This window comes from Dendrobates tinctorius, unplaced genomic scaffold (genome assembly GCF_039654945.1).
Source record: "Dendrobates tinctorius isolate UK_male_01 unplaced genomic scaffold, ASM3965494v1 ptg000443l, whole genome shotgun sequence".
NCBI lineage: Eukaryota > Metazoa > Chordata > Amphibia > Anura > Dendrobatidae > Dendrobates > Dendrobates tinctorius.
The window spans coordinates 349665-373902 of NW_027362106.1; the positions used below are offsets into that span (position 1 = coordinate 349665).

The 24238-nt window shown below is 45.5% G+C and overlaps 1 protein-coding gene across 3 annotated transcripts in view; it reads right to left on the bottom strand.

The window, feature by feature from the left end:
- Positions 1–24238, bottom strand: part of SEC23IP (SEC23 interacting protein) — a 335045-nt gene that overhangs the window by 284363 nt on the left and 26444 nt on the right. For all 3 annotated transcript variants that reach the window (XM_073564270.1, XM_073564269.1, XM_073564268.1), the window contains exons 2-4: positions 14966–15495; positions 13765–13984; positions 11700–11893 (exon numbers count right to left, since the gene is read on the bottom strand). In XM_073564270.1, coding sequence (XP_073420371.1) covers positions 11700–11893; positions 13765–13984; positions 14966–15495 — 944 coding nt within the window. The remainder of the gene's footprint in view (positions 1–11699; positions 11894–13764; positions 13985–14965; positions 15496–24238) is intronic.

The window sequence follows — 24238 nt, forward strand, 5'->3', positions numbered from 1 at the left end:
GCAACGTTTTTCCAATCTTCTACTGTCCAATTTCGATGAGCTTGTGCAAATTGTAGCCTCAGTTTCCTGTTCTTAGCTGAGAGGAGTGGTACCCAGTGTGGTCTTCTGCTGCTGTAGCCCATCTGCCTCAAAGTTCAACGCACTGTGCGTTCAGAGATGCTCTTCTGCCTACCTTGGTTGTAACGGGTGGCAATTTGAGTCACTGTTGCCTTTCTATCAGCTCGAACCAGTCTGCCCATTCTCCTCTGACCTCTGGCATCAACAAGGCATTTCCGGCCACAGAACTGCCGCTCACTGTTTTTTTTTTCTTTTTCGGACCATTCTCTGTAAACCCTAGAGATGGTTGTGCGTGAAAATCCCAGTAGATCAGCAGTTTCTGAAATTCTCAGACCAGCCCTTCTGGCACCAACAATCATGCCACGTTCAAAGGCACTCAAATCACCTTTCTTCCCCATACTGATGCTCGGTTTGAACTGCAGGAGATTGTCTTGACCAAGTCTACATGCCTAAATGCACTGAGTTGCCGCCATGTGATTGGCTGATTAGAAATTAAGTCTTAACACACAGTTGGACAGGTGTACCTAATAAAGTGGCCAGTGAGTGTATATTGTAGCAGGAAACATCAGTGTCCTCCGTCTCAACAGTTACTGCATTGTGTCTAGAATTTTATTGGTGCTGCAGCAGTGACTGTTTTCAAAGTTCAATCAGGTGTGTGTGGTGAGAATGACGTTAAACTAGTGCATCAATTTTTTTTTTTTTTTTTTACCAACAGTGAAAAAAATCCGCACACGTTGGCGCTCGATGAAGGACACCTTCAACACTGATGTTCGTGCTGAGGGACAGGTTCGGAGTGGTTCTGCGGCAAGGTGCAGAAGATAGTACCTCTACCATCGCGAGTTGGCATTCCTGAGACCGGTCCTTGCCAGCAGAGCGCAAGTTTTTTTTTTTTTTCCGTTTGTTCTTAATATGTGCTTTTCTATTCCACAGGTGATGCTTCTTGTAAATGCATGATACTAATGTTTTCCCTTTCTTTCCACAGCACTTGGAGCAGCACCCTGCAACCTGACCCTGTCCCGGGAGCGGTCCTTCATGGATCGACCTCGGACTCGTCCCAGCCATCCGACAGCCAGGAAGCATCTTGCAGGTCAGCAACACAGACAGCTGTTGACCAGGAAGCTGGTGCATCAGGTGTTCCCCTGTCTCAGGTCTCTGTCACTGGTTATGCAGGCACTACCCACCAGCGGCAGAGGGCCTTGGCCAGGAATGTCATGCCCGAGTTCATGTACTTCAGCGAGGCCTTTAAGGCCAGCCTCAAGGCACTGGCCGCCAGAACGGAAAGCGGTTTTTCCCTGATGGAGCGTGGTTTTAACCACATGGAACACCGCTTCCACTCTGTTGACCAGCGCTTTGACAGTCTGGAGGCCGACCTCAACAGACCAGCGCACCATTTTTTCAGTAAAATTGAACTGGGCATGGCGGAACACCTTAGTCCTGAGCAACAGCTGAGTGTGTTACAGGCCTGCAACACTGCTTACTTGCAGGCTATGCAGAATAGGCATGTTCAGCAGTCAGTGGTGTCATTTCCAACAGTTCCACCGCTGACTCGCTTAACCACACTACCGACTTCTGCTGCATACCACTGCACGGCCACCTGCATTCCCAGCGAAGCCGGACATTACTACACCACCCCAAGTCTGAGTGCTGCTGGACACTCCTCCGCCACCACCACTATGGCAAGCGCTGCTCCTGTATGGAGCACCACCAGCTTGGAGCCAAACCACCACAGAACCTGCTTGGGCCACCGACACCAGCAGTCAACAGCAACAGAGCACCGCCAGCACTCCTCAAAGGAGCACCGCCACCAATTCTCCTCATCAAAGGAGCACCGCCACCAATTCTCCTCCTCGTAGTCCCCCAAGAACTTTGGCTGAGATACCTATACGCAGCCTCCTTCACGTAGCACCGACCCAACATGCTCCCCTTCTAGGAGCACCGCCACTGCCACTTTCAGCAGCACCGCCACCACTGAGCAGCAAAGGGGTGATCCGCAATCCCTATTTTACAGGGCAACGCCACAGTCCACAGTCACCAGGCGGTCTACAAAAGAAAGGCGGTCACAGGCTGCAAGTAGGTCGGGGGCAGGATATGCCTGTGCCAAAAAAGAAGAAAAAAAAAAAACCACCTTTGTTTATCCACCGTCTCCTCCTAATCTGTCTCAACCTGCCTCAGAGTCCATTCCAGAGCTCCCTTCCCGGAGTACTTTTGTCGCCCCTTCTCCTAGAACCCCTTCCTCTACCTCCAGTCGTTCCACGTCTCTCCACACACCCAAAGTATCCCAATCTTCCCCCAAACGTCATTCATAATAAAATTTTTCTTGTTTATTTTTGGTTTCAAAATAAATGTGCACTTGTGCTTTCAAAAAATTGGTATTGGTTTACTGTGTCTATCGCCGACTACACACACACTACGCCGTACACACACTGCGCCGTACACTTAGGGTTTTTGCAAAAACATATATCTCCATTACTGTTTCTTGTGCGAGACTTGTTTCTTGTGTCAGTCTTGGAGATATGTGTTGTCAACAAACCAAATCTACATGACTTTCCTTTTCCAGAACAGTCTCTACATTCTAGGAATATTGCACATAGTGCATCCAGCAGGGATCCCAAACTCCAGTCCTCAAGGTCCAACAAAAGATCATATTCTATGGAATCCTCTGCTATGGATTTCATTACAACATGATCTGTTGGTGGACCTTGTGGAGTTGGGGAACCCTGCTGGATCTAGTGTGTTCAGTATTACTAGAATGTAGAGACTGCTGTGGAAAAGACAAGTCATATAGGTATAATCTACATGACTTTCCTTTTCCAGAACAGTTTCTACATTCTAGGAATTTTGCACAGAGTGCATCCAGCAGGGTTCCCCAACTCCAGTCCTCAAGGTCCAACAAAAGATCATGTTGTATGGAATCCTCTGTTTGAAAAATTTTTAGCAACTGAAGCTATGGATTTCATTACAACATGATCTGTTGTTGAACCTTGTGGAGTTGGTGAAGATGTAGATATGTTTTGTCAACGAAACCAATCTCCAAGACTGACACAAGAAACGTCAGTAATCGAGATATCTGGTGTATTGCAAACTGAATAGAGTTGGTTTCCCTAAATACTTTGTTCAAACCAAACCAACATAGCATGTTTTTAGTAATTACATTGGAGTTAAAAAAAAAAAAATTTAAACATGATATGTTGGTGGACATTAGGAGTAAATTTTTAAAACCCTTGCTATAGAGGATGGTGTTGAGTGCAAGGTATATCTATTGTTCTCATTTAAAAAAATGCAAGGAACTATAGATATACCTTGTAAATAACCACATAATCTATATAGTCACCAACTTAGGAGTATTAGCGAATTCATGATGCACAAAACACAGCATCATAAATTCACTGATACACACGGCTACTTGGTAATGGTATTGGTTGTGTAAAAACAGAGAATGCGCTCAGTACAGGTATCAAAACGTTTGTTTTTATTAACATACGAACAACATGCAGGACAAATTTTTTAAGCCATTTGCTCTTGCCATTCCACCTGTCCTACATCTGAGTTGAAGTATGCCGCAAATTGGTCCCTCATTTGGCCAACTTCAACAGATGACCTGAGAGGGTGCTGTGTAAATTCAGGCAGTGGATTAGGATCAACATCATCAAGATCAAAGTTCGGGTGCTCTCGAGAAAGTACAAAGTTACGTAGAACAACACAAGCCTTGACCACCTCATCCACGGTTTCCAGTTTCAGATTAATAGCTATGCCAAGAATGCGCCATCTCGATACAAGTATACCGAAGGCACACTCTACTGTTCTCCTGGCCCAGGTGAGCCTGTAATTGAAAATTCTTTTTTGTAGGTCCAAGTCCCAGCTGGAGTAGGGTTTGAGGAGGTGTTGGCACATCTGGAATGCTTCATCACCAACCATTACAAATGGCTGTGGCGGAGCTTTGGTGTTGGGAAGAGGCCGTGGCATGGGGAAATTGAAGTTGTTGCCATACAACCTCCTGCCCATGTCCGATGTCTTAAAAGCCTGGGAGTTATTACCACGGCCAAATGCCCCAATGTCCACTGCAATAAACGTACAGTCTGCATCCGCAATGGCCATCAGTACAGTAGAAAAGTACTTTTTGTAGTTATAGAACTCAGAGCCAGTTCTTTTGGGCTTGATAATCCGGATGCGTTTCCCATCCACCGCTCCCAAACAGTTAGGGAAATTGCAGACAGTCCAGAATCTTTCAGCGATGTCCAACCACTTTTCTACGGTTGGCATGGGCATGAATTCGGGACAAAGAACATTCCAGAGAGCACGGCAGAGGTCTGCTACAATTCCAGACAACGTGGAGAATCCAATCCGGTACTGGAAGTGCAGTGATGAGAGGGTCTCTCCAGTAGCCAGGAATCTGTGACAGAAAGAAAACAAAAATTAATATTTTTGTTAATGTAATTTTTTTTTTTTTTTTATACACACGTTACATAAAAAAAAAAAAAAAAAAAAATATTCTGCAGCCTTTGTTTCAATACATGCCATCCAAAAATTAACGCAGCTTGTAGTTACCGACATGGCAGAACTGTAATTCTGCCAGATTTGGAAGCATACATGTCACAAGCAAGAAAATTCAGCAGACATTGGTTTAGCAAAACTACGTACCTTAATGTGACCAGGAGCCGTTCCTCAGGAGTAATCGCACGCCGGAGCTGTGTGTCCTGTCTCCGGATGACTTCTTTTACCCGAACAAGATTCACTAGTAGGATTTTTTATGGATTAAACGTGCGCTGCCAGACCATCACTCCTCACAAGTTGTGTGCTTAATACATTTATTTCCCAACGCGTTTCGAAGTTAAACCTCTTCTTCAGGGGATGACATGTACATAAAAAATCCTACTAGTGAATCTGAAGATTTATGGCCACAGCGTGGTCATTTGGATGTGCAGCAAGCTGACCTTGTTCCTTTATGCCTGCTACTCTCCTACATAGGGTGAGTATAATGGTTTTACTTCTCGATTTTCTCAGATAAGACCCTATTGCGCTCTTTTCCTTTCAGTTTCCACTATTTACCCGAACAAGCAAATAGTGAAATGTTTCTTGGGTCATTAGGGTATAATCCGTAAATTTCTCCGGGTTTGCCTGTAGCTCGCTGTAGAGGGTGTGGTAAGCTCCACGGCTCTCCCGGAGTTCCATAATGGGACGTATCCACATACGCAGCTGCTGCCGTCTTCGCTGCCTCTCTCTCTCCCTCTGTTCATGGCAAGCAACGGCATAAGCCTGAGCCGTCCTCATGTCCAGATCCAAGTCAAAGTAAAAGCTCTTCCAGCGCAGATCCATGTTTCTCAAGTCAAATGCAAGCAAATGTGAAGAATTCAGGTGTAAACAGTGGCTATATAAAGAATTTCCATAGACACGCCCACTGGTGTCCCATTGGTGGAGTGTTGCAAGAATTTTTCAAGGATTTTTTCTCCAGTTTATTGCGCATAAAAAATGCTAACGCATGAAAAACGCTGCTTTTTTTTTTGTTCTAATGCGCACAATAAAGCTACAAAATAACGCAGCGTTTACAAGCGTTTGCATGCATTTCATGTGCGCTCCGAACGAAGCACAAAAAAAAACGCTAGTGTGAAAGTAGCCTTAATAACCCCAAGTGTAGTAACCTGTCTTGGTATTGCAGACCCCCCAGTTCCCTAATAACCTTTGTCGCTCTTCTCTGCACCCGCTCCAGTTCAGCTATGTCTTTCTTATACACCGGAGACCAGAACTGTACACAGTATTCTAAGTGTGGTCGCACTAGTGACTTATATAGAGGTAACATTATGTTCTCCTCATGAGAATCTATGCCTCATTTAACACATCCCATAATTTATTTGCCTTTGCAGCAGCTGCCTGACACTGGCCACTAAATGTGAGTTTGTCGTTCACCCATACCCCCAGGTCTTTTTCAGTGACAGTTTTGCCCAATGTTTTACAATTAAGCACATAATTATACATCTTATTTGCTCTGCCCAAGTGCATGACCTTACATTTATCCTCATTAAAGCTCATTTGCCATTTATCAGCCCAAGCTTCTAGTTTTCATAAATCCTCCTGTAATACCGTACTCGCGTTTAAGACGAGATTTTTCAGCCCATATTTTGGGCTGAAAGTCCCCCCTCTCGGCTTATACGCGAGTCATAAGAGCCAGGGGGTCGGCGGGGGTGTCAGATCATACTTACCTCCCCCGGCCCGTCTCTGTAGCACCCCCGCTTCTCCCGGTCTCAGGCTCCTTCCTTCAGCGGTCATGTGGTACCGCTCATTAAAGTCATGAATATGCACATGTTCATGACTTTAATGAGCGGTACCACGTGACCGCTGAAGGAAGGAGCCTGAGACCAGGAGAAGCAGGGCTGCAGAGACCGCGCCAGGAGGGGGTATGTGCAATATTCACTTGTCCCCGGCCCACGGCTGCTCTGTCCTCCAAGTCCTCTGGCTGTGATGTTCAGGCAGCAGAGGGCACGATGATGTAGTCAGTGCGCACCGCGCCCTCTGCTGCTTGAATGTCACTGACAGAGGACCCGGAAGAGAGTGGCAGCGGTGGACTGGGGACAGATGAAATTTCTCAGGTGCCAGGACCCTGAGCCAGCGGCGACATCGGCACCTGGCCCCCAGCGACGGAGAGGGGAGTATGTTTTTTTTTATTATTTGCAGCGGCAGCAGCATATGAGGCAGCATATGGGGGCTTAACTATGGATCTTATTGGGGTATAATCTATGGAGCTTCTTATGGGGGCATAATCTATGGAGCAGCATATGGGGCATAATTTGTGGAGCATCTTATGAGGCCATAACCTTTATGGAGCAGCATATAGGGAATATTATTCTACGGAGCATCTTATGAGGCCATTATTAACCTTTGTGCAGCATTATATGGGGTGCATTTTGTATGGAGCATCTTATGGGCCATCATGTGTGAAGCACTGTATGAAGCATTATATGGGGCTCCTAATTCAATATGGATATTCAAAAACATTTAACTTACTGATGTCTCATTCATTTTACTTTTATTGGTATCTATTTTTATTTTTGAAATTTACCAGTAGCTGCTGCATTTTCCACCCTAGGCTTATATGCGAGTCACTAAGTTTTCCCAGTTTTTTGTGGCAAAATTGGGGGGGGGTCGGCTTATATACGAGTACTACCGTAGCTGAAGAGCCCGGCTATAGTAACTAACTGTGGTTAGTGTCATGATTTGTAGTTTTGCCCTGTCCTGTATTTTGTATAATATGTCATTTAACTTTTCTCTGGTTGTATTTGCTGTAAATTAACCATGTCTCCTTCCCCCAATACTTTGCAATGTCTTGTGATGTACCTGGACCATAATCTAATTTAGGCTTGTGTCAACAGCTAAGTGGAACTTTGGCTATTGTTTTCCTAAGCAGAAGATAGTCTACAGGATATGTATTGTAGGTTAAGTGGAGCCCTTACATTTCTAGAATCTTCTGATGGACCAAACCATTGAATAGTAGGTGTGACCCCCTACCCCCCTTCAGATGGGCTGATCCTAGGAGCCCTGACAATACATTCTTGTTTTAAGATCAGTTGTGATTTGAGTGCGGAGGTGGAAGGAGTCACGAACTGAGTTGAGGCCAGCTCGTGACGTCCGTGGGATTGTGTGGAATCCTGTGGACTATTGCAAGGATTATTGTTATCGCATCTGGCACAAGGACTATCGTGAGGTGCCCGGATTTGTTTCCATTGTGTGGACTTATTGTGGACTTCTCATGGACTCCAAGGACATTATGGATATTTGATGTTGTATGCTCCCTGCCTTAATAAATCTCGTTGGATCGTCCCTCGGCCTGTTGTCCCTTCTTGCTCTGTCGTATACCTCGTCACAGTTAGTTATAACAAATTATAATTATCCTCCATCCCATAGTCCCGTGCTCATATACCCATCATACATATCCACCATCCCATAGGCCCGTGCCCATATACCCATCATACATATCCTCCTTCCCATAGGCCCGTGCCCAAATACCCATCACACATCCTCCATCCCATAGGCCCGTGCCCATATACCCATCACATATCCTCCATCCCATAGTCCCATGCCCATATACCCATCATACATATTCGCCATCCCATAGTCGAGTGCCCATATATCCATCACACATCCTTCATCTCATAGTCCCGTGCCCATATAACCATCATACATATCCTCCATCCCATAGTCCCGTGCCCATATAACCATCATACATATCCTCCATCCCATAGTTTCGTGCCCATATACCTGTCATACATATCCTCCATCCCATAGTCCAGTGCCCATATACCCGTCATACATATCCTCCATCCCGTAGTCCAGTGACCATATACCAATCACACATCCTCCATCCCATAGTCAACCATTATGACATCATAATGAGCGGCGGGGCTTGCAACCTATGACTACATCAGCGTCGCCATGGCAGCCATTGTGACATCATAATGAGGGGCGGGGCTTGATACGTACACACTGTTTCCCCAGTATGTAGATAGGGGCATTATGACATCACGATGGGCGGGGCTTGACGCGCGCACACTTTTTCCCCAGTATGTAGATAGGGGCAAAATTGTTTGGTGAAATGGAACGCCGGGGTTAAAATTTCGCCTCACAACATAGCTTAGGACGCTCTCGGGGTCCAGACGTGTGACTGTGCTAAATTTTGTGGCTGTAGCTGCGACGGTGCGGATGCCTATCCCGGACATACACACACATACATACATACTGTCACGCCGCGCTCACCTGGGGGCGGGACCTCGGTCCCGACGTCATCTCTTCCAGAGCCGCGGTCACTCCGGGGGTCCCGTCGGGTGCGCACGCGCAGCTCTCGTCCCCGGGTCTCCTCCTACATGTCACGTTTGCGCACTTGTTATGAGTTCATTTTTCCCTTCACCATTGAGGTCTGATGAACTCCCTCCTCTGGTGAAGGAAGGTAGTGAGACTGATTGCCAAACACCTGGGCAGATAGATGATAACTGGGTGGCTGGAATTGAGGACTGGATATAAGGCAGCCGACGCCCTTCTTCCTGGCTGGTGACTTTCCTTCTGAATTCTTGGAGACCAGTCTGATTCCTGCGTCTCAAAGCTAAGTTTTTCTGCTCTGCTTTGTACTCTTCAGTTTTGTTTTTGTTTGCCTTGTTTTTTGGGAGTTCTGCCATCCCCGGCCGGGGGTGAGCTGAATTCCATTTTTGTCTCTGATCTGTTGATCTTTTGCTCTGTCTTCAGAATATACCTGGGTGCGGATATAGTCTTTTGAAGCCTAGCGACTTCAGGGCCTGTTTTTCCTTCGGTGACTCATCATAACACGCGCTCCTGTCAGTGCTGTATAGGGCTCGGTCCTCTTTATGGTAATGGAGGACCTGACCCGGAACCAGTAGTAGTCATGTGCTATATCAGACGACCTCCCCCTAGGGGAGGTGCCTGATTATTGTTGTGCTTCCTGGCTTGGTCTGCCGTGTCCCTGCCTGGCTGTGCGCTGTATTCAGGTCCCCTGCCTTGTACTTGGTTGTGCCTCCTGGCACACGCTCTGACCCTGTGCTCTGTCTCGTACTCGATTGTGCCTCCTGGCACATGCTCTCACCCTGTACTCTGTCTCATACTCGGTTGTGCCTCCTGGCACACACTCGGATTCCGTGCTCTGTCTTATACTCAGTTGTGCCTCCTGGCACATGCTCTGATTCCATGCTCTGTCTCGTACTCGATTGTGCCTCCTGGCACATGCTCTGACCCTGTACTTTGTCTCATACTCAGTTGTGCCTCCTGGCACATGCTCTGATCCTGTACTTTGTCTCTTACTCTGTTGTGCCTCCTGGCACACGTACCAATCCTGCTCTCTGTTTTATGCTCAGTTGTGCCTCTGGCACACACCCTGCTCCTGTACTCTGTTACACCTTCTGGCACACCTGCTGCCTGACTCAGTGCTCTGACGTGCTCCTTGCACGCATCCTGCTTCACTCACACCCGGACGCACGAAGTCTCTGTATACCACGTGTTCCCGTGTCCACGCTTTACACGTTCCTGCAGACACACTCACCCAACGTGTCTCCTGTGAGCCGGCCGCCTGGTGCCAGCAGTCGTGGTGCCTCACCCCCTGGGGCTTGCCCCTGACACTCCCTGTATAGGGGGTGGTCTTCACTAGGTCAGCTCGCCCTGGGAGGGTTGGTGTCACGACCCAGAGGGTCCACTCCAGGAGTCGTCACACATACACACTTTGAGCTTTATATATTAGCTATACGGTACATAGAACCTGTAGCCAACTGAGAAGTCGGCCTAGTTCTCCATGAACCCAAACCCCTCCTTCTTACACCAATTCCCGAGCCACTTATTTATTTCCCGTTGCCTCTCTGGCGTGGCACAGGAAGTATTTCAGAGAATACCACCTTGGAGGTCCTTGCTTTAAGCTTGCAGCCTAATTCCCTGAAATCATCTTTAACAACCTTCCACCTACCTCCAATTTTTTTCCATTTGTGCCAATGTTCACTATGACTGCTGTGTCCTCACCAGCCCCTCCCAGTAATCTATCAACCCAATCAGTGGTGTGTCATATTCGAACGCCAGGTAAGCAGCACGCTGTTTGAAGATCCCTGCCTTTGTGACAGATTGCCCTATCAGTTCCCCTAATAATGGAGTCCCCCACTACCAGCATCTGTCTGACCTGGCTTGCCCTCCTATCTCCCCGCTTACTGGAGCAGACACTCCTCCGGATTTCAGAGGACATGCGTTGCTGCAACAGGGATACCCCTGTACTGACACTCCCCTCATCTGCCAACTTAGCAAACTTATTGGGGTGTGCCAGATCAGGACTAGCCTCTCTGGCACTCTATCACCCAGCTAGCTACCTCACTGTCCTGCAGCTCCATACTACCATCCTCCCCCTCATCTATCCCATTGAGCGTCTGCTCAGCAAGCAGGAGACTTCTTTCCATATTGTCTATGGATCTCAGTGTTGCCAGCTGCACATTTAGATCCAGTATCTGGGCTTCCAAATACACAACGTGCTCACATCTCGCACAGCAGTATGCACCCTCCACCGGCTGTTCAAGGATTGCATACATGTGGCAAGATGTACACTGGATGGCATTGTCAATTATGGAGCCAATTTCCTAATGGGGATTGCACCAGACAGAAATGTTTAGTAAAAACAAATATAAAGTATTAATAATATATAACAGCAATTCAGTAATTCCTCCCTTGTCAATTCCCTGAATCCAAAGTCATTGAATCACAAGTCACACACTTACTTCTGTTTGCACTTACGCTCCGTTCACACTCGCTAAGGAAGAAGATTTAAAAAGTGTTTTTTTTCCCCCTTTAGCAGCAATCCAACCTAGAGTTCAATGCACTTCCAAGTGACCATGTATTGTGACTGTCACACAGCCGCGACATATGCAGCTGCAGCGTTTTACAGCTGATCAACGGGAACCCTCCAGGTATCCAGGTTCCCGCGGCAGCTTGTTAGGAAATCGCTATAGCTTTCCGAATAAGGAGGGAGCCGAAGACATCCGCTCATCTCTATACACAACACACGCTGAAGAGACACACAGGGTCAGACTAATATTAGAGTTGCAGGGACTGCAATCATTTTAGAATTTTGCAGTAAAACTCCTACGCTTATCTGGATGTCTTCTCTTCTAGACACTCACTTCCAGCTTCTCACTGAAGTCCTCGCTGTAGGGAATGAACCTGCTGTCTGCGTCTCCTTTATAGAACCAGGAGCATCGTCTGACTTCAGAGTCCTCCTCCTCCCAGTATACAGCCTTCATCTCCCGATCATATAGGCAGACGTCATAGCGTCCTCCAGCTGTACTCACCACCACGCTCTCTGGATCTGGCTGAACTAAAAGAAGGCAAAATGAGTGTCAAACAATATGAGCCCTCATACAGTCATATGTTAAAGTTTGGGCACCCCTATTAATGTGAACCTTTTTTCTTTATAACAATTTTGGTTTTTGCAACAGCTGTTTCAGTTTCATTTATCTAATAACTGATGGACTCAGTTATATTTCTGGATTCAAATGAGGTTTATTGTACTAACAGAAAATGTGCAATCTGCATTTAAACAAAATTTGACCGGTGCAAAAGTATGGGCACCATTATCATTTTCTTGATTTGAACACTCCTAACTACTTTTTACTGACTTCCGGAAGCACTAAATTGGTTTTGTAGCCTCATTGAGCTTTGAACTTCATAGCCAGGTGTATCAAATCATGAGAAAAGGTATTTAAGGTGGCCACTTGCAAGTAGTTCTCCTATTTGATTCTCCTATGAAGAGTGGCATCATGGGCTCCTCAAAACAACTCTCAAATGATCTGAAAACAAAGATTATTCAACATAGCTTTTCAGGGGAAGGATACAAAAAGTTGTCTCAGAGATTTAACCTGTCAGTTTCCACTGTGAGGAACATAGTAAGGAAATGGAAGAACACAGGTACAGTTCTTGTTAAGCCCAGAAGTGGCAGGCCAAGAAAAATATCAGAAAGGCAGAGAAGAAGAATGGTGAGAACAGTCAAGGACAATCCACAGACCACCTCCAAAGACCGGCAGCATCATCTTGCTGCAGATGGTGTCACTGTGCATCGGTCAACAATACAGCGCACTTTGCACAAGGAGAAGCTGTATGGGAGAGTGATGAGAAAGAAGCCGTTTCTGCAAGCACACCACAAACAGTCGCCTGAGGTCTGCAAAAGCACATTGGGACAAGCCAGTTACATTTTGGAAGAAGGTCCTGTGGACTGATGAAACAAAGATTGAGTTGTTTGGTCATACAAAAAGGCGTTATGCATGGAGGCTAAAAAACACAGCATTCCAAGAAAAACACTTGCTACCCACAGTAAAATTTGGTGGAGGTTCCATCATGCTTTGGGGCTGTGTGGCCAATGCCGGCACCGGGAATCTTGTTAAAGTTGAGGGTCGCATGGATTCAACTCAGTATCAGCAGATTCTAGACAATAATGTGCAAGAATCAGTGACGAAGTTGAAGTTACGCAGGGGATGGATATTTCAGCAAGACAATGATCCAAAACACCGCTCCAAATTTACTCAGGCATTCATGCAGAGGAACAATTACAATGTTCTGGAATGGCCATCCCAGTCCCCAGACCTGAATATCATTGAACATCTGTGGGATGATTTGAAGCGGGCTGTCCATGCTCGGCGACCATCAAACTTAACTGAACTGGAATGGTTTTGTAAACAAGAATGGTCACAAATACCTTCATCCAGGAACTAATTAATAGCTACAGGACGCGACTAGAGGCTGTTATTTTTGCAAAAGGAGGATCTACGAAATATTAATGTCACTTTTATGTTGAGGTGCCCATACTTTTGCACCGGTCAAATTTAGTTTAAATGCAGATTGCACATTTTCTGTTAGTACAATAAACCTCATTTGAATCCAGAAATATAACTGAGTCCATCAGTTATTAGACATATGAAACTGAAATAGCTGTTGCAAAAACCAAAATTGTTATAAAGAAAAAAGGTTAATATTAATAGGGGTGCCCAAACTTTAACATATGACTAACTTCCCCACAGATGACCACCCTCATAACGACATGCTCCAACACAGAAGAGGAGTTCCTGGGTAAGCACCTGAACCTCACAAAGTGATGTCCCTTATAATGAGTAGTACCACAGGTGAGGACCCTCATAAAGACCTGCTGAACCACAGAAGATGATGACCACCCTCAATGACTCACTCACCACTTACCCGAGTTATAGACTTCTTCAAGGTGGGCAGAGTCATAAACGCTGAACGGCATCCAAATCTCCCGATCTTCCACTAACTTGCAGAAGAACCAATGTGGCTGGACAGGCTCATACAGGTTGGGTAAGAAAGGAGCTGTGATTGGCACGGGGGTTACTGTCGATTTGGAGTTTGAATAGGACTGAACCATTGGTGCTGGCATAAAACCTGGTGCTGCAGGGGGCTGCAAGGAAAAACCCAGAGTGAGTTTGAGGGATAATAAATCCAGACATACCAACTAGGATAAGCAAAGCTTCAGGGCACAGGCCAGCTGTAGTGGACCCCATTAAACATGTGAGCAGCTCCTGGTACCAGTCAGAACTCTGCGCCCTATCCAGGAGGACATTAATTTATTTCGGGGGCAGAACACCAAAGAAATCCTATAGTACCTTCCACCATCATTCCATGGAGCCAGATAGCCAAGAGCAGCCACACACTGAAAAACTGTGGCTGGGACGCTATCCTTACAAGTCTACGGGGCAATGGAAAGTGCCAAGTATTTTGAACCCCATAAATTAGTGAAGCGGAGGCACTGAAAGTCATGACATTGCTGCCTTCATAGAAGTGTACAGGAGCCAAATAACCAGATATTTAAGTACACTATGTGTAGAAAAGTGCATGGAGCTCCTCAATTTCCATGACACCACTCCACTTGGGGCGAGGGGCCTCAGGTTTTGGATTGGGGAGGAAAGGAGGGCGAGGGGCAGGAGGTTATACACCAGGAAGGTGGAGGGGCGAGAGGCAGGAGGTTATACACCAAGAAGGTGGAGGGCAAAGGGCCAGAAGCTATGGACTGTGGAGGAAAGGAGGGTGAGGCGCTGGAGAGAGAGGAGCTGGGGGTTATACATCAGGAAGTTGGAGGGCGAGGGGCCAGAGGTTATGGACTGGGAAAAAAAGGGAGGGCGAGGGGCCAAAGGTTATACACCAGGGAAGGGAGGAGAGCAAGGGGCGCGGAGGGCAAGGAGACGAATGCTATACACCAGGGCCCAATAGGATTGAATTGAAAACCTAAATTCAACTAATATAACGTGTGGAACAATACTTTTCTCTATATAATTTATATTGTGCATCCAGGCCACTCCCACACAAAAACACCAGAATCAGCATTTGTATGTGATTATTGCTTTCATAGTCTCACCCGTACCAGACCAGACCTATAACTTACAGGGGGCAGGGAAGCTGAAGAACTGGGGTACAGTGGAGGTCCTGGTGTCCCTTGGCTGTTGATGCCCATGGGTAGATCCTGCTGCAGCTGTGGAGGAGTTAGGTAGGGATTTGCCCGGCTGCTCTGTATGTTATGGCGATATGGGTTATAACAGGCCTGAGAGATGACTGGGGGAGGAGTAGAGTACATGATTGGCGGAGGACACATCTGTGTGTTGGTAAAGAAAACCCCAGAGGTATCACTGGAAACTTCTGGAGGAATAGTGGGAAAGGGAGATGAAGTCCTGATAGTCGTAGAGTTCTGTCCATTGTGAACTCCAGAGGCCACAGACACTGGAGGTTTCGCAAATGCAACAGAGTCGGGCACTTGAGGTGCAGTGGTGGCTGGGATCTGCCCTATGCTGGCAAATGGGTCACTGCTGCTGGTGAGGCTTGAGGTCTGTGAGAAGTAGCTGAACGTCTGTGGCGTGTTAGTAGTACTTGCAGTCTGCCCCAGAAAGCTGTCCTCCTCCCCGACCTCCACGGAGCCATCTGCAGAAGGGAAAAGCCACAGATCACTGCCTGCTAAATAACTTCACACACATGTACCCCCCACCCTACAGAACTAACCAAACGTGTGTATAATTATATTATATATACACACACACACATATATATATATATTTACATATAGAATCCTAGAATGTTGGAGCTGGAAGGGACATCCGGTGTCCTCAATGCAGGCGTCACTAAACCATCTCAGACAGATGTCTGTCCAGCCTCTGTGTGAAGACCTCCATTGAAGGAGGACTCACCACCTCTCATGGAAGCCTGTTCCACTCATTGATCACACTCACTGTCAACAAGTTTATTCTAATATCTAATCTGTAACTTCTCCCTTTCACTTTTATTCCATTGCTTCCAGTGTCTCCATGTGCAAATGAGAACAATGATGATCTCTCTACACGGTGATAACCCTTCAGATATTTGTAGACAGGTATTAAGTCTCCTTTTAGCCTTCCTTTTCTAAAATGTGGTGCACACAACCAAACATAGTATTCCAGATTAGGCCTGACCGAGGAGTAGAGGGGGATAATTACTTCACGTGATCTAGACTCTATGCTGCTCTTAATACAGTCTAGAACTGCATTTGCCTTTTTTGCTTCTGCATCACACTGTTGACTCCTGTGCATTCTGTGATCTATTAAATACCCAAGTCTTTCACACGTGTTGTTGCTTAGTTCCATTCCTCTCATTCTGTAGATGTAACTTTTTTCTTGCCTAGATGTAGAATCTTGCATTTATCTGTTAAAAACCATTCTATCAGTCACTGCCCATTGTTCAAGCTTATCTGGATCCTTCTGAATGTCTTCTCTAGTGTTAGTCAGCCATCCTAGCTTTGTATCGTCTGCAAATTTCATGAGTTTACCTTCAGTTCCCTTACCTAGATCATTTATAAAAATGTTGAACTCATCTCTCTGAGGCCAGGACAGATCCTTGTGGTACCCCACTTGAAACACTTTTCCAATTGGATGTACAACCATTTATTACCACTCTTTGGGTATGATCACTGAGCCAGTTATGAATCTACCTAACTGTAGCCTTGTCAATCCCATACGTGTTCATTATTTCAATAAGGATAGTAAGAGATACTTTATCAAATGCATTGCTGAAGTCTAGATATACACGGCTCAAAAAAATAAAGGGAGCACTTAAACAACAGAATAGAACTCCAAGTAAATCAAACTTATGTGAAATCAAACTGTCCACTTAGGAAGCAACACTGATTGGCAATTTCACATGCTGTTGTGAAAACGGTTTGAAACCGACTCTATGAGGATGGCCTGAGTGCCGGACGTCCACAGATGGGGTTGTGCTCACAGCATCTATGAATTTTCTTTTGCTTTTGACTGACCCCCCAGAATCCTTTTTTGCTACTTTTAGTCTCCCTGACAAGCCTCACTTCATTACTGGCTTTAGCTCTATCGCTTGCCCTGCATTCCCTGCAGACAGCATTATATTCTTTAGATATGCCCCCTCTTTCCATTTGATGTACACTTTTCTTTTCTTTTTCAACAAGTGACTAAGTTCTGTGTTCATCCATCTAGGCCTCTTTAAATGCTTCCAATTTTTCCTTCACTTCGTGATGGTTACCGATTGTGCAGTGAGAATTTCATTTAGTAAAATCTCCCATCCTTCTTGGACATTTGTCCTTCAGAACATGCAATTGGACCTTTTCTAACCTCTGAGTCCATTAAAACCTGCCTGTATGAAGTCCAACCTTAAAGTCTGAGTCCTCGCTGGTCTTCTTCCTCTTGTAATCCAAAATTTGAGGCTAGCACGATCACTGCCTCCTAAATTCCTTTACTTCCTCTGTCATTTTCTCCCTTGGTGAGACTCAGGCCCAGGATGGCTAAAGACATATAGATACATGCACAGACACAGACACACACTGCACGGCCCCACACATGTAACAAGGGGGCACGGGGTGGTAGTCATGACTGAGTCCATTAAACAGTCAGCGCGCACCCCGGCCCCTTGCACACGTTAAGAGAAGTGAAATCCCAGTCCTGCGGTAGTCAGTTACCTTCATCACACGCTCACTTCAGCCACTGGGGATGAGTAATCAGGAAACCACCACAGACCACAGTTCTGTTCCAACGAGAAATCTTCACTGTACAGTGAACACCACAATGCTTCCTGCTCTGTCCCTGCAACTTCAGGCAGCTGCTCAGCAGCAATGGCTCCCATCCAGATTTGAGAACCACAACAGTCCTTCTGGAGACGTTCACACAGTACCAAGGCCCGTCCACACTACCCAACAGTCCGTGGCAGGTTGTCCCTGGACATGGAGAGCGTCTTGCCCTAGGCAAGCTTGCCCAGGCTCTGCCGCAAGGACAGGAAATTCTTTTCCTATAAGCCTGTTGGACCGTCCCCCTTTCTTAACTCCCCCCAACAGTTTAACACTGTTGCCTTTCTATCCCTAACCGTGTGCTTAAACACAGCACATCACAGTATACACAGTATAAGAACAGGCATAACAGACAGCACATGACACATAGTAAAGAAAACTTGGCACTCAACTTATGTGGATGAATTAGGTAGTGTTTATTATAGTCAGTGGTTCAAAATCCAGATGTTTCGGTCCAAGTTGACCATCAGTGTACTGACAAAAGGATAAAGTATATGAGAAAATAATAAACCAGAGTAATACAAATGACCTTCTTGGTCATATATTCCATAGGGAATGTAAATCCCTCAGAAGCATTTTTAATACCATAAACATGGCACGAGAAAAATATAAGAAACAATAAATCATAATATAATAAACAAAAAGAGTGGTGAAGAGCAAAATTAGGGTTAAGATAACCTACCCGACTGCTATGTATAGGCAAGACGATGATGAAAGGGAGCAAAGCGTGGTGACCCTAAAAATGCCTATTAAGATAAGGGATAATATAAAGTGGTGGACCATAAAGGTGAGTAGTGGTGATCTAAAATAAAGTCACCTACTTATTATTACAATTTTTAGTGGACCAGGTCCTATGTAGAGGAGTACCTTGTTGGTCAGATCAGAACTAGTGAGGTGGGATGCCGGTGATAATGAATACAAGTGAGGTGGAGAGATTCATATCTTTTAATAATAAAGGTGCTGTTCATACATCAAAGTACATCCTACGGAATGCGGTATCTAAAGCACATGACATTAATATACAACATTGGTGAGCCATCAGTGTGTCTCAAGGGACACACGTGCCCGATATATGTAGGAGAGAAAAGGCAGTTGAGGGTCCCTGCCACCTCCTTACACTCATCTCCCCTAAAATATGGACGTCCCTGACCATGATGGTTCCTGTAAACATGAAACAGCTTATAAAATGTACATAAAACCGACACAGCCTTTATGTGATGCTGGCGATGGGTCAAAAGTGACCTCGGCTCTGCTGGGTTGAGACCCCAGAATCAAAGCATTCCAGTTTATCTTAAAGCCGGTCTGATTGACCCCCCCACGGTCCAGTGGCTCCCGGGACCCATCCAAACAGAGGCCCGATAGCCACTCAACACTAGTCCACGTAGTCCTGAACCGGCTCGCTCCTCGGGTACTCCTGCACAGCTTCTCCACCTCCCTCCTTTTACTAGATTATGGGCCCATTAACACACTGGTATGCTGCTTTTAACAGGGGCTAGCCCAGGGTTAAAAATAGGTAAAGTTCAAGGTTAAAATAGTTCAGTCTTTACAGCTGCTGCACGCACAGTCCATAGCAACCAACCCTCGTTGGGTTTCAGCCCCGTAAATCCAGCAGGGGGTGCGCAAAGAAACTTGGAAGGGGGGGGGGGGGGGGGGAATAAAAACAAAAGTCATTCAACTGTGACCATGACACTAACATTTAGTCCTGGTGCCACACAGGGCTCCCTGCCCTTGAAAGACGCGGAACAGTCTCTTCACAAACATTTTTTCACTTCAGTGCAATCTGCACAACTCTCTTAAAGAGGTCGCATCAGTCAATACACAGCCATGGGTTAAAATAGTGGGCTGTATTTGGGCCCTGTACAACAATATATGTATGGGCCAAGGTTCCGCTGCAGGAGGAGTATCTGCTATTTCTTCTGCTCCGCACCCCCTCCAGCGGTGGCCCAATGGCTCCCAGAGCTGCCTGCTCTAGTGACACACCTGCTGCCGCAACAGTCTGTCCAAGCACCGCTTCCTCCTGTATAGCTGCAAAAGCTGCGACCATTGCAGCAGGATTTTGGCCGTTGCAGCTGAAAGGAGGACATCAGTAAACCGCACACCGGTAGGAATTTTGGCACTTTTTTTCACCATTTTCATATATCATTAACAATAAGAACATGGAAGAGGCCAGGAGCCATTTGGCGAGCTGCATTTCTTACTACATGTTCACAGACTTACGGTGGAAAAGACAAACTTCACATGCCACAAATGCAAGCTTGTGTCCCTGTTGGAGGAAAAGTTTCAAAGTCTACAAGAGAGGTTAGCGATATTGAAGATCATTAAGGAAGGTGAAGAGTTCTTAGACAGAGCAGAATTATCTCTTCATGTTACAGAAAGAGAAGAAATTCGAAGTGCACCTGAAGAAACAGGGGAATGGAGACATGTGACCCAGAGAAGCAGGAGGATCAGGAGGCAGTCAGCACCCATACTGCTCAGGAACCAGTACCAGGCTCTCACGCAGGAGAATGATGAAGAAATACAGCAAGAAAAGACTTTGTCCGCAAAGAACAACCTTGTACGCAATCAGAGTCCTCCTGGATGGAGAAAGAAAAATGTTGTGAAGAAGAAACAGAGTGGTGGTCATGGGGGATTCCTTGTTGAGAGGAACAGAGGCCGCTATCTGCAGACCGGATATAACCTCAAGAGAAATGTGCTGTCTTTCAGGTGCAAAAATTAAAGATGTGTCTGACAGGATATCAGGACTCTTCAGACCTACAGATGACTACCCATTCCTGCTACTACATGTGGGGACAAATGACACCGCAGGAAAAGACTTGGAAACCATCTGCAGAGACTTTGAAAACTTATGTAAGAAAGTGAAAGAACTGGGAGCGCAGGTGGTCTTCTCTTCCATCCTCCCAGTGGATGGCCATGGAACAAGGTGGTGGACTAAGATTCTGCAGGTGAACAACTGGCTACGTCGATGGTGCCGTCAGCAAGGATTTGGATTTCCGGATCACGGAGTAAATTTCCTATACGATGGACTACTTGCTAGAGATGGGGTGCACCTTACGAAGACTGGAAAACATGTATTTGGAAGCTGCCTTGCTGCACTCATCAGGAGAGCTGTTGTGTAAATCAAGATTATTAATGAAATTGTAAGATACAGAATCCATGAATATTCATGAAAAAGTAAAGAAAACATAATTACCATTTACATAAGGACATCTACTGTAAGTTATTAACAGTTGTACAGCTACTATTATATTTATACTAGCTATAATCAGTATATTGGTAATTTTACAAAACAATCAATAAAACTAATATTTAAATATTCTGTTAGCTTGTTATATTCAATCATTTATAAAAGATACCTGTCATGATCCAGGACAGGGTTTCGCTTTGGCCCGTCCTGATCAAGACTGGGGGTTAATTGTTCCGCCCTCTCTGGCAGAGGGCAGCTATTTAATGCCCACAGGACCTAGGTCCGGTGTCAGTTATACTCCTGCCCTCGGCTGAGTTAGTTGACCTTGTGCCCGATATCTTGCTTGTTTGGTTTTGATCAGGTTCTGTCCCTGTTAAGAGTTCTGCCTGTCCCTCTTGTACCGCCGCTCTCTCTCGTGTATGACTCTCTGCTTGTGACCCGACTTCTCTCTGCTCGTCCCCTTGGTACCGCGTCGCCCTCTTGTGTATGACCTTTGGCTTGGTCTGACCACCCGTCTGTTTGTCCCTCCTGTGTCTCGTTTGCCCGTACTGTGTGTGACCTCCGTTTTGCCTGACTCTGAGCTGTTGTATTGTGTCCTGTCATCTCTGAAAGCAGGACGCTATGCCCCGCCCCCTTGCAGTCACATGACCATAGGTCCTGTGCCAGCTTTCTAACTTCAGCTTCCCAAGGTCCTGTGTATCTTTACTTTCCGGCGCTGACAGGATCCTGACACTGATAGTTTGAAGCACGCATTGTCACCTCTGCTGCCCTGCTCCACAGGCATCTTTTAGCACTGTTTCTGTACTGAGGACACTCGCAATGGCTCAGTGAGTGAGTGTAGTGCGGTGTTCCTGACAATACCTAGAAAAAGGGGTCTGTCTAGGTAAATAAAAAGAAAAAACTAGAGAAGAAAAAGAGTGAATAAAAGTGAAACAGAGGAAGGGAATTATGGGATATTAGAACGGGGAGCACAAGCTCCCTAAACCAGGAAGAACGTGAAATCTCTGACCACTCAAGAAGGGGATCAAGAGTCCAGACTAATAACTCAGACTATAGGTAGGCTAAGTGCCATCTATCTAAATCACAGGGGCATCCATGCTAAGTAAATATATGCATTAAGATCCCGATACCCAGGATTCCAATTCAGAAGTTTCTCTAAAAACAATCCAGGGAGGCCAAGATGTCATATACTCTGTCTGAGTTTCTGACTATTTGACCTATCATTTGCTCCATTCTATAAATATTAAGATCCGCAACAAATTCAGAACGTGAAGGGAACCTCTCCTGCTTCCAATATCTGGGAATCAAGCTTCTAACAGCTGTAAGAAAATGCCCAAGAAGACCTCTCTTGAACTTGGGGACCTATATGTCACTTAAGGACAGCAAAGCTACTTTCATTGTATGTCCCGACATTGATAGATAATCTAGTATAGAGGAGATCAAAGATTGCTAGCCACAAGTTCTTTATAGGCAGGCAATATCACCAGATGTGAGTAAATTTGCCCACCTCGTGTAAATATCTCCAACATGTATCTGGGACCTTCAGAAATATAGAGTGCACAGCCGATGGGCATCTGTACCATCTTGTTAGAATCTTATAGCGCCTCTCCTGTGATGTCGAGCATAATGACGACCTAAAAAAGTATATAAAAGAGAATCTTTGCGCTGTCCTCAGTTGATAAGAATCTTCCCAGATCGATCTCCCACTTAGAGAAAAATAATGGAAATTCTTGCAGATGAATTTCTCCCTCTTGAAAAAGTTTATACAACAGAGAGACAGTGTTATCTGGGGGGTTCTTGGATAAGCAAAGAGTCTCAAATGCTCTAAAGAGACTAGTTTGCTTAACCAATTTAGTTATAAAACTTTTCAATTGTTCAAAAAAGAACCAAAGAACCTATCGGTGGTTTCTCATCTAAGAAAATATCCTGTAACAACTTTATTCCTGTTCTATTCACGTAATCAACCTATAGGATGAGAGCTTCTATCTTTAATTAGATAAATCTTTTTATTTAATCCAGCTGTAAAAGACGGATTACCATATAATTAGAAGTTAAATGACAAGGGGATGAAGAAATCCCTAAATTTCAGCCTTCTCGTCTAATGAATGCCACCATGTTCCTGGTAAGGAAGGGCAATGGTACGTTGCCCTCCCCCTCCTTTCTTGGAGACCAGATGATTATTTGGGAGTCCCAACCGTTGAAGTCATTTTCTAAGTCGCCCCCTCCCCCCCCCCCATTTTTTTTTTCTTTGCCCAACCAAGAAAGCTGCATACCTGTGCCATCTTTCTAAATCTAACTCAGCTTTACGTAAGGCTAACTTGAAATTTGCATCATATAATTGAGATATTTTAGCTGTAATTTTAACCCCCAAAGAGGTGAGAGAATCAAAGCGCCATCGAAAAGGAAACGAGGCACTCAGTTGCTCAATCATGGGTGGCTTCAGGGATATGTTTAGGATCTGACTTATGAGAATTAATCTTGAAGTTGCTTGAATGACCAAATCTATGCAGCTCTAGGAAAATATTTGGTAAACTCATGATCGGAGAGGAAATGTATAAAAGGATATCATCTGCAAAAAGTGCCAGTTTGTGTTCTTCTGATTGAAGTTTTGGACCTTTAATTGTAGGATTGGTACAAATTGTTGCTGCTAAATGTTCCATCGTTCATATGTAGAGTAAGGGTGAGAGGGGACAACCCTGCCTTGTGCCATTCCGAATTGGAAATGCACCATTAGCTTTAATTTGTGCACTTGGTGATGTATACAAGTAAGAGATTCTACAGAGCATATTTTCTTTTAGACCCACTCCCTCCAGTGTCTGAAATATGAACTCCCAGTGTAACCTATCAAAGGCCTTCTCTGTGTCAATTGACAAGATGCACATGGGGACCCCTTCTCTGGTCGCCCTATCAGAGATAGTCCTGTCATTTGGACAAAGAGGTTAGAGTCCACTCTCCAGTCTTCTGTGAGTTTTAGGCAATGAAGAACAGTCCTTTTAACGTCCAAAAGGTCGAGAGAGCGTTCCTTCTCGTTGCTGTAATTCTGACAGAACGTAGGCAAAACTCTCTCTTGATTCCTGTGGAAATTGGAAACCACTTTGGGAAGAAAGGCTGGATTTAAATTTTAAGACAATGTAGTCCTCTTGAATCTTTAAATATGGATGTTCTACAGACATGGCCTGGATCTCCCCTATGCATCTTGCAGTGGTTATTGCTACCAGAAAGAGGGTCTTGAACGTTACCGACCTTAGGAGGGCCTGCTCTAGTGGTTCATATGAATCCTTGTGTAGTGCACTTAGAACTAAGCTGAGATCCCAGGGTGGTATTTAGCTACGGATTGTGGGTCTCATACGCTGTGTGGCTTTTATGAACCTCACCACCCAGGGATGATTGGAGAGTGGATAATCAAAATATGATCCTAG